Here is an 11016-nt window from a genome sequence, read left to right on the forward strand (position 1 = left end):
GCCATGTGGGCGGAGCGACCGGCAAGCCTGGGCCACTTGAGGCTTTGCAGACCATGCAGCGTGAGGAGTTTGGATTTCATTAAGCACAAAGGAAACCCTTAGAGGGCTTTAGGCTGGGAGTGGCAAGGTCTGAGTTACCAGGCGCTACGGGATCCACCCCTGTTGAGCTCTCCAAGTTCATCTGACGCCACTGCCTTGCGCTCCCATCCACTTTTCCATTCCTAGGACACACCAAGCTCCTGTTCCTTTCAAGGGACAGGGTCTCACATGCGGTCATGCTTCCTCCTCCTCCTTGGAACCATCCTCCTGCCTCCTCCCCTTTCCTCATAGTGAAACTCCACTCACCCCCTGATCTCAGCTCTCCTGGGGGAGGCTCACCTATCTCTCCAATCAGTTCAGCTTTCACCCCAATATATCCCCGCCCTGAACTCATCACAATGTAGGCGTAATTATTGATTTAATGTCTATCTTCCTCACTAGACCTTACACTCTATGAGGGCAGTGGCAACACTGGTGGTGTTTTCAATCTCTATCCCCAAAGCCTAGCACTGTTAGGCAAGAAGTTGAACATCTGTGGAATGAATATATGACAGATGTTAACACTGCACTGCAATTTACAAAAAATAATACCCAATGTCCTGAAAAAATTAATGTACTCAGTCAATCAAAAAAATATTAGAGGCCAGGCTCGGTGGCTCATGCCTGTAATCCCAGCACTTTGGGAGGCCAAGGCAGGCAGATCACCTGGGGTCAGAAGTTCGAGACCAGCCTGGCCAACTTGGCAAAACCCCATCCCTACTAAAAACACAAAAATTAGGGTGTGGTGGCAGACGCCTGTAGCCCCAGTTACTCAGGAGGCTGAGGCAGGAGAATCGCTTGAACCTGAGAGGCGGAGGTTGCTGTAAGGAGAGATTGCGCCACTGCACTCCAGCATGTGCGACAGAGTGAGACTCCATCTCAAATTAAAATAAAATAAAATAAAATAAAATATTAGAGATCCAAGATAAATTGGACTTTAGAGATGAGGGTATTGAGCACTTGGAATGCAGCTAGTGTGACTGAAAGACTGAAATTTTCATAGTATTTAATTGTAATAAAAACAAATTTAGATACCTACATAGGGCTAGTGGCTACCATATTAGCCAAAATGGGCTTGGAGGATGAAAGACCTGTGGAGCAGAACAAAATCATCTCAAATACCCCATCAAGGTCACCCTAGATCAGCCCACTGCCAGCTGGATTGCAGACATGTGAGCAATAAATGCTTATTATTACATGCCACAGGTTTTTGAGGTTGGTTTCTTTTTAATTTTTTTTCATAGAGACAGGGTCTCACTATGTCACCCAGGCTGGTCTGGAACTCCTGGGCTCAAGCAATCCTCCCACCTTGGCCTCCCAAAGTCTGGGATTATAGGCGTGAGCCACTGTGCCCAGCCAAGATTGTTTGTTACACAGCAAAAGCTAACTGATGCATTCTATCTTTTGACCCCCACATGCCTGTCCAGACAGAAACCTCCTATTCCAATAGAACTACCTGCTTTCATCAGATGATACTCATCATTTTCCCAAACTTCTTCCCATCCTCATGCATTTACTCCTGCAGTACATCTGGAATGGCCTCTCCATTTCCTGTCCACCTACTGCAATTGGACCTGTCTTCGAAATCTTAAATGTCACCTCCTCTGTGAAGTCTTCTCTTACTACTCTTCCTCACAGCAATCCCTCACATCCATTGCTACATGTTTTAGGCTTAATGCTTGAAAGTACTATGAGTCAGACACAGACTTGGGTTAGCATTCAAGCTTTGGCATTTGACTGGTCACATGCCCTTGGATATATCACTAATTATTGATATTATTGTTGTTTCTTCATCTGAAGAAAGGGAGGAATGTTTTGAGGATTAAATCATATAAAACTAGCAAATCTCTCTAACATACAGAGGTATACCCAACCAATAACTCTTTTCTTTCTTAGTGGGTGTCTCTTACATTTTCCTAATGCCTAGAATGGTGAAGACCATCCTTTCGTGCCTACACTTCCTATCAATTCAGCTTCTTCCATCAATATGCAAAGAGTATCTGCACAGCTGTAGATAGGGGTGGACACTGCAGTGTGGCACCAGATCCCCCTTCAGCTCCTGGAAATGTAGCCCTCCACTGTCAGCTTTGAGGGTTACTTCCAGGGAGAAACCTGCCTTACCCCCGGGTGTATCTCCATCCAGGACAGCTCTTATCTAGTGATTCACTGACTCACTGATCCATGCAAGGGCACAGGGGCCCAGTCCCCTCAAGGCTTGAGACAACTCTGCAAGGCCATCCCAGCTCCAGAGCTCCCCCAGGGGCTGGCGGAGACCATCGCTGGGACTGCCCTGCGGTTGGGCTTCTCCTCTGCTCAATCCTTCCTCATTTCCCACCCTTCCACAGGTGTGGACCCAAGGAGCACCCTAATGAAATAATCTGCCTCCCAATCTCCAGCGTAGTCAAAGTCAGCTTCCTGGGAACCCAACCTACAGGACAGATAGAAGATGCAAAGAGACCTCTGGGATCCTTTCTCATGGAAGTGCAGATCAAACCCAAATAGACAGGAAAGTCTTTGACAGGAATTGTTTTGTAAGAATAGATTTTCTAGGCCAGGCGCAGTGGCTCACGCCTGTAATCCTAGCACTTTGGGAGGCCGAGGTGGGCGGATCATGAGGTCAGGCGATCGAGACCATCCTGGCTAACACGGTGAAACCCCGTCTCTACTAAAAATACAAAAAAATTAGCCGGGCCTGGTGGCAGGTGCCTGTAGTCCCAGCTACTCGGGAGGCTGAGGCAGGAGAATGGCGTGAACCTGGGAGGCGGAGCTTGCAGTGAGCTGAGATCGCGCCACTGCACTCCAGCCTGGGCGACAGGGCGAGACTCTGTCTCAAAAAAAAAAAATAGATTTTCTAGACCTTTAGAATTTAGTGCGGTTAGTCTGATGTCACAAGTAAAGGAAGAGAGCAGGTCTCAATTTAACAAAAGCGTTCTTAGGCGGGCCTGTAATCCTGGCACTTTGGGAGGCCAAGGCGGGTGGATCACCTGGGGTCAGGAGTTCAAGACCAACCTGGCTACAGATGATGAAACCCCATCCCTACTAAAAATACAAAAATTAGCCGGGTGTGGTGGCTAGCGTCTGTAATCCCAGCTACTCGGGAGACTGAGGCACAAGAATCGCTTGAACCCAGGAGGCAAAGTTCGCAGCGAGCCACGATCAAGCCACTGTACTCCATCCTGGGCGACAGAGTAAGACTGTGTCTCAAGAGAAAACAAAAAAAGAGGTTCTTATTCAGTGGGTCTCTACATGAGAAAAACCATAAACTGGCCGGGCACGGTGGCTCATGCCTATAATCCCAGTACTTTAGGAGGCCAAGGTGGGCAGATCACCTGAGGTCAGGAGTTAAAGACTTAGCCTGGCCAACATGGTGAAATCCCATCTCTACTAAACAATACAAAAATTAGCCAGGCATGGTGGTGAGTGCCGTAATCCCAGCTACTCAGGAGGCTGAGGCAGGACAATCTCTTGAAACCAGGAGGTGCGAGTTGCAGTGAGCCAAGATTGAGCCACTGCACTCCAGTCCAGGCAACAGAGCGAGACTCTGTCTCAAAAAAAAAACAAAAACAAAAAACCAAAAACTGGTGTTTAGCATTTCCTTTAATTATGAATGCAGGCAACAAAGCAGTCACTAATAGAAGTCACAGATCTTTTCGTATCATATCATAGTTGCTGCATGTGTCTTGGAATATTGCTATTGATCTTCAAAGTTCAGTCGTTACCTGAACTGCCCTTGGATCCACTGCTATACCTTGTTATTTAATGTTGTTAAAAGTAAGCATATAGGCCAGGCGTGGTGGCTCACGCCGTAATCCCAGCACTTGGGGAGGCCGAGGCGGGTGGATCACGAGGTCAGGAGTTCAAGACCAGCCTGGCCAACATGGTGAAACCCCATCTATATTGAAAATACAACAATTAGCCAGGCATGGTGGTGCGTACCTGTAGTCCCAGCTACTCAAGAGGCTGAGGCAAGAGAATCACTTGAACCTGGGAGGTGGAGGTTACAGTGAGCTGAGATCTCACACTGCACTCCAGCCTGGGCAACAGAGTGAGACTTCGTCTCAAAAACAAAAACAAACAAACAAAAAAGGTAAGCATATATTGGGCCAGGAATGGTGGCTCACACCTGTAATCCCAGCACTTTGGGAGGCTGAGGCAGGCAGATCATCTGAGGTCAGGAGTTCAAGACTAGCCTGGCCCACATGGTGAAACCATGTTTCTACTTAAAATACAAAAATTAGCCAAGCGTGGTGGTAGGCACCTGTAATCCCAGCTACTCAGGAGGCTGAGGCAGGAGAATCACTTGAACCCAGGAGATGGAGGGTGCAGTGAGCTGAGACTGTGCCACTGAACTACTCCAGCCTGGGGGGGGGATAGAGAAAGATTCTGTCTAAAAAAAAAAAAAAAAAAAAAAAGCATATAAGCATATATAGTACATAAGAACATAAGATGTGTGTGTTTTTTTGTTTGTTTGTTTGTTTTTTGAGACGGAGTCTCGCTCTGTCACCCAGGCTGGAGTGCAGTGGCCGGATCTCAGCTCACTGCAAGCTCCGCCTCCCGGGTTTACGCCATTCTCCGGCCTCAGCCTCCCGAGTAGCTGGGACTACAGGCGCCCGCCACCTCGCCCGGCTAGTTTTTTGTATTTCTTAATAGAGACGGGGTTTCACCGTGTTAGCCAGGATGGTCTCGATCTCCTGACCTCGTGATCCGCCCGTCTTGGCCTCCCAAAGTGCTGGGATTACAGGCTTGAGCCACCGCGCCCGGCCGATGTGTGTTTTTTAATATTTTGATCTGTATTTCAACATAAGTGCCTTCCTTGGTCATCTTGTGGATTTTATTTTATGCATTTAAAACTTTATACTGCCCAGCGTGGTGGCACTCACCTGTGGTCCCAGCTACTCAGGAGACTGAGACCAGAGGACAGCTTGAGCCAAGGAGTTGGAGGCTGCAGTGACCCAAGATGGCGCCACTGCACCCAGCCTGGGCAACAGAGCAAGACCTCGTCTCTCTAAAAACTGAAATAAAAGCATTATACTGAAAAGGGATCTACAGGCTTCACCAGTGTCCAAAGAGGCCAGGGCAGTCAACCAACAAGGTAGAGGGCTCTGTGGATCCAGACTTGAAGGGCTCATTCGTTTTAGTTAAAGCCTACAAGTTCCACGTGAGTGTTGTCTAAGGCGCAGTGTGCCCAGGCCAGACCGGGAGCACAGCCATTTCACGGGCAGGACAGGCTGCAGCCGCCGCGTTTGCAGTTCCAACCCCCTTCCCCCCCCCCCCCCCAACCCCCAACACTTCTGGAATGCACACAAGCCTTATATGAAATCCACATGGTGCGCAGCGGAGGAAGGCAGCGGCACGAAAGGACTTCAACAAGTTGACAGCGCCCCCAGGCCCGGCCAGTCCCGGGGAGGCTCCAGGGAGCTGCAGGTCATCTGGCCCCGCTCCTCGTTTGGGGCCTCCGTGGTGACAATGCCTGGCCACAGGAAATTGGATCACTGGGAGCCCTGTGTTTCCCGCTCTGGACTCTGGACTCTGAAACGAGCCCAACTGGAAAGCAGCATCACTGCCAAGACACATCCGGAGTCCGCACACAAACACAGGAGGCTGCCCCCGAAACTCTCCCGCAGCCACAAGAGTCCCGGGGCCCGCGCGCCGGCTGCGACCCAGCTCCGGCTCTTGCCCTGCAGAGGCTCCGCGCGAGAACCTGGCTCTACCCAAGACCGGCCGGGTCCTAGCCCCGAAGGCACTGGACAACCGAGGGTCGTGGACTGACCTCCCGGCGGCGATGCAGCCCACAGCCGCCGGGGAGGAAGCTCCGCGGGGTACCGAGGTGCCGGGGTCACGGCCGGGGGCGCGCGGAGCCACCCAGACCCCCGCGACCCGCTCTTCGGATGACAGGGACCGGGTCGGGGAGACCTTCGTGGACCCTGCAGAGGCGGGAGACCCTGCGCCGTGCCCGGTGCCCTGGTGGCCAGTGGGTCCCGGTCCCCGCCTGCGACGCCCACGTCCGTCCGGCTCCACGGGCGCCCCCGGCCAGCCGCGCCCTGCAGCCCCTCACCCTCCGTCCCGGGGCTCACTCACGTAGACTGAGTCGATGTCGGATCTGTCGTAGAAGCGGAGCGCCCCACTCAGCTCCAGGGCAGGGGAGACGAGGTCGTCCCCGTCCTCCAGCTCCAGGTCCCCCTGTCCGGGGCCGAAGGGGAAGAGCTCTTGGCGGCTCAGGCAGCCCCCAGGCCCCGCCAGCAGCAGCGGCAGCAGCAGCGCCCACGTCCACGCAGCCCGGATCCGGCTGCTCGAGGCCAACATGTTCCCGAACTGCGGTCCCGCAAACCCGGTCCCGCGGCCAGAGCAGAGGAAGGCGGGGATGTAACCGGACGCCCCTAGCAGCCCCCTCGCCTCCCGCCTCCCGGCGTTCCCACCCCGGGAAATAGGGGAGGGGAGGGGAGCGGAGAGGAGCGGAGGGGAAAGGGGAGGGCCCCGCCCCGTCCAGCGGGCGCGCCGCGGGGCAGCCCAATGGCCACGAGGGGGAGGGCGAGGGGCGAAGCGTAACCTCCCGCGGTGGGCGCCGGTGCCTGCGATTCTCGAAAGCAGCCCGGCTCCCACCGAACGGCGCCTCCGGGAGGGGGAGCAGAGCGCGGGACCCGCACCATGGTCCTCTGATTAGGGTTGGGTCGTGGAGAGCCCGCGACGTGGAAACGCTCCGGATTCGGGAACGGCGCCCACCCCATTGCCGCTCGGCTGCGTCCGGGTTCCAATTCGCTTGACCCTGGTAGGAAGACCGGGTGGGAGCTGGGAACGAGCCAAGGGACCGAGCCACCAGCACGTTCATGGGCTCATCCACCGATTCATTGAGCGATTTTTGAGTGCCTGATCCTGTGCCCCCTACTGTGGAGGTTCGCCAGGAAACGGGGTCCCCCCCTCCGAGGCAAAGTCACCAGTGTACAACACGAGCCAGTGTCAGGAGAGGGCCCCAAGTCATCAAGGACATTAGGGCTGGAAAAACTGGCAGGGAAAGCTGCAGGTGGGATGGCGGGAATCAACCCAGGTCCTCTGGAAGAAATGGGATGTCATCAGGAGGCAGAGAAGGGAGGGGGAGGACCGAGCCGGGTGGATTCAGGGCACCATCCCCCAGCAGAGGATCTGGGGAGGAACCGGTTGAAGTACAGCCTTGAATCACAACTCTAGGAATTTGAATTCGCTCTATCACTCGGAGAAGAAACTATTGAAAGTTCTTGACAAAGGGACATAAGCGATTTAAGTGGTATCCTGAATAATCGGTTAATCGTTAATTAGGCACTAGGGTGAAGGTAGAGATAGGTAAGTTATTGGAGGACCAAGTCTAAAACATTGAAATGAAAGAAGGAGCAAAACCTGATTATAAGATTGGCATTGCAGAGGAGAAGAAACGAAGTTAAAATTGAGTTCAAGGTTTTGCACTCAGAGGACTGGAAAACCAGTACTGCCTTTTGACATCAGGGAAGAGGATCTGGGACAGCTGGAGCTGGATATGTTTGATGTCACACCTATTAACTTGGAGGGGTCAACAGGACATCCCTGTTTCCTGTCAGCAGCTAAAATTAACGACCTAGTTTATAATAATTCTTCAGAAAACAGCAAATTCTGTATAAAATTAGGGGGCGTGAGTTCTGAACCAGCAGACAGGAAGAAAAAGCAAAGGAAACATGTCTTCTAAGCAAAACGCTTTTGATCTCATGAGATCTTGTCTTTTTCTTTTGAATTCATTAGCCATCAGAGATAACATTTATTACCCATCAGAGACAAGGTGTGTTCTACAAATATTCATTCATTTTGCACTCACAGTAACCCTAGGAAACAGTAACCCTAGGAAACAGACCTGCCTTGTTTTACAGAGAAGGGGCATAGAAGCCCAGAGAGGTTAAGTCATATTGCTAAGGTCACACAGCTGGGAGCTGGTAAGTGACCCTAGGTGTCCCAGCTGCAAGGACCCCACTTATAGCCACTGCATTAAGTGCCATCTGTTTACTACCTTTTACTCCTGTTGTTGAAGAGTTACAAATGCAGCCTGCAGTCTGTTGTCAAATACGGTGCTTTTCCTTCAGTTCCCTCCCAACAATACAGCACCTGTGAGTCCCCAGTCTGCTCCCCAGAAGCCCTTCTGACTCTGCTCTATGCCATCTGTGGTTCTGACTGTTTCTGGGCTTCTGGGCCCCAGCACTGCCTGTTCCAGCTGCTGCAAGAGCTCTGTATGGAGATTCTTCTCTATGTTCACCCGCACGTGCCACGGGCCCCACGACTTCCCCATGCCCTGTGGTTGAGGGAAACCCTAAGCTCTGTCAGCCTTTTTTGGTCTGTGCCTCCAACACTCCTCCTTCGAAAACCCCCACCCCAGCCTCTGTCACACATCAGAGCTGTCTCTGAAGCTGTGGTCTGTGCCTGGAATGCTCTTACCCTTCTCACGAATTCTCTCCCTTTTTGGTACTCAGGCAGCTTCTGAAACTCCTATTGGTCCATCCGTGGGACTTTCCTCGGGGAATACAGGAGGAGAGCAGTTCTCTGCTTTGCTGGTTCAGCACAGCCTCCCGAGTCCAGCCTGGCTGAGGTCAGGGCTCCCCATTTACTAGCTGTATAAGCGTGGGCAGGTTTCTAAGCTTTAATATCCTTGTCGCTTGTATGGGATGTTCATAGTTAAAATCAAAGGATTGTCATGAGGATTAGATAAGGTGATTCATTAAATGCTCCTAGCTGGGCACAAAGTAAATATTCAGTTAATATCAAACCATCCTTATTACCTAAGGATGGTTCACCAGGAAACAGGGTCCCACCCTCCGAGGCAAAGTCACCAGTGTACAACACAAGCCAGTGTCAGGTGGGGGCCCCAAGTCATCAAGGAATTTCTATACTAGAAATTCAAAATGCCAAGACCATTAAGGCACAATCCCTTCTTTGAGAAACTCACAATCTATTGGGGAGACAAACACAGCAATAACACAGTGCGATGCTTTAAGAAATACACAAACCAACAAGAGATATCGCTTGTTGAATCCTGCTTCTGCTAGATGCTTCATGTAGCATTCAATTTAATACTAATAACTGCACAAGCTAGTAGCCCTATATGGGCAAAACAAGGTTTACAGCGATGAGATAACTTGCCCAGTTTCACACAGGTAGTGAAAGACCTAGGATTTGAATCCCAGTTTGTCTGACACCAAAGCTATTATTCTTTCTGCCGCACAATCCTGCCCTTCTATGGAAGGAAAGGTTTCTCCCTTTATTTCCACCCACAAGATCTATTTGCTCCATTGTTTATACATAATGCCCATAATCTCTTTGTGCATGCTTGTGCTCCTTTATTTCATCAGTATCTCTTGGCCTGAGTAAGTCCAGTATATACGGTAAATTCTCTGTCATTTACTATTTATAGCCCTGCACTCGCCTCACATTGCCCAGTCCTTGTAGGACGTGATACTGATGCTGTGTCTCCTAGTAGGACAGTGTGTCCCTGTCACTCCTTTAGAATTTGTAGTTCCAAACACATTCGTCATAGAATACTTACTTTTAAATTGTGCTCTGGACATTTTCTAAGTGTATATAATAATTTGGTCTTTTTTTTTCTAGTCGTTTCGTATGTTTTTCAGGGATAAAAGCTCTTTGGGGGCAAGGCCCATGTGCTTTATTTGTTCTCCTGACTTCACAGAGCCTAGCCCAACGCTGCATACACATGAATAAAATGTGCATGGTTCTTAACCGTTTAAGAACTCAGTGATATGTTGAAGAATCATCTGATATCTGCATTACCAACGGCACCCATAATTCTGTAATACACCAGTTTAAAAAAAAAAGAAACCTTGCTCTTTTGAGACTTACACTCTTTTCTTGATGGCTGTCATCCTGATGAGGCAGAAACACAAAATTTGAGAAGCAGGTCTCAGGTTGTGTGTCTATAAGAAGCCACAGTAACTTTTACTTTTTTGTTTGTTTGATTTTTGAGATGGAGTCTCGCTCTGTCACCCAGGCTGGAGTGTAGTGGCGTGATCTTGGCTCACTGCAACCTCCACCTCCCAGTTGCAAGTGATTCTCCTGCCTCACCCTCCTGAGTAGCTGGGATTACAGGCATGCCACCACACCTGACTAATTTTTATATTTTTAGTAGAGATGGGATTTCATCATTTTGGCCAGGCTGGTCTCGGACTCCTGACCTCAGGTGATCCTCCTGCCTCAGCCTCCCAAAGAGCTGGGATTACAGTTGTGAGCCATCACGCCCGGCCCCAAGGCAACTTTTCTCTCTGATGATTCAGACAAAAGTCCAGGCAGCTGAGTGGGAAAAGAGTTCAATTGGCTATTGCACTGAAGGAGGCATTTGTTCTAATCTCACTCTCCTGTGAGGATTGGAAACTGACCATGTATGGCCATGGAGCTTTCCTTTATTTTCCAGATACCATGTAGATGTAAATGTATTAGTGCTCCAATTCCAGGGAATTCACCTAATTCAGGAATATTTTAAACAACCCACACTCAATTGTGATCTCAGATAAAAATGACACCTTTGGCCGGGCACGGTGGCTCACACCTGTAATCCCAGCACTTTGGGAGGCTGAGGTGGGTAGATTACAAGGTCAGGAGATCAAGACCATCCTGGCTAACACAGTAAAACCCCATCTCTACTAAAAATACAAAAAATTAGCCGGGCGTGGTGGCAGGCACCTGTAGTCCCAGCTACTCGGGAGGCTGAGGCAGGAGAATGGCGTGAACCTGGGAGGCAGAGCTTGCAGTGAACCGAGACTGTGCCGCTGCACTCCAGCCTGGGCGACAGAGCGAGTCTCTGTCTCAAAAAAAAAAAAAAAAAAGACACCCTGACAAAGGATGAGAATGAAGCAGGATTTGGTGCTCACTTTATTCTGTTTTCAAAGGAGATTCGGATAAAAAGTACTTTGGGAAAACACAATTATGTCCACCTATGTG

The 11016-nt window shown here is 50.4% G+C and overlaps 1 protein-coding gene across 2 annotated transcripts in view; it reads right to left on the reverse strand.

Annotated features, from left to right (window-relative positions):
• NID1 (nidogen 1) overlaps positions 1-6510 on the reverse strand; it is a 96772-nt gene extending 90262 nt beyond the window's left edge. The window contains exon 1 of one of the 2 annotated variants that reach the window (XM_025389440.1): positions 6157-6510. In XM_025389440.1, the coding sequence (XP_025245225.1) occupies positions 6157-6381 (225 nt within the window). In that variant the 5' untranslated portion in view covers positions 6382-6510. The remainder of the gene's footprint in view (positions 1-6156) is intronic. The other variant, XM_025389433.1, reaches the window with a different exon arrangement.
• Between the last annotated feature and the right edge of the window lie 4506 nt (positions 6511-11016).

Source organism: Theropithecus gelada, chromosome 1, assembly GCF_003255815.1.
Source record: "Theropithecus gelada isolate Dixy chromosome 1, Tgel_1.0, whole genome shotgun sequence".
Taxonomy (NCBI): Eukaryota; Metazoa; Chordata; class Mammalia; order Primates; family Cercopithecidae; genus Theropithecus; species Theropithecus gelada.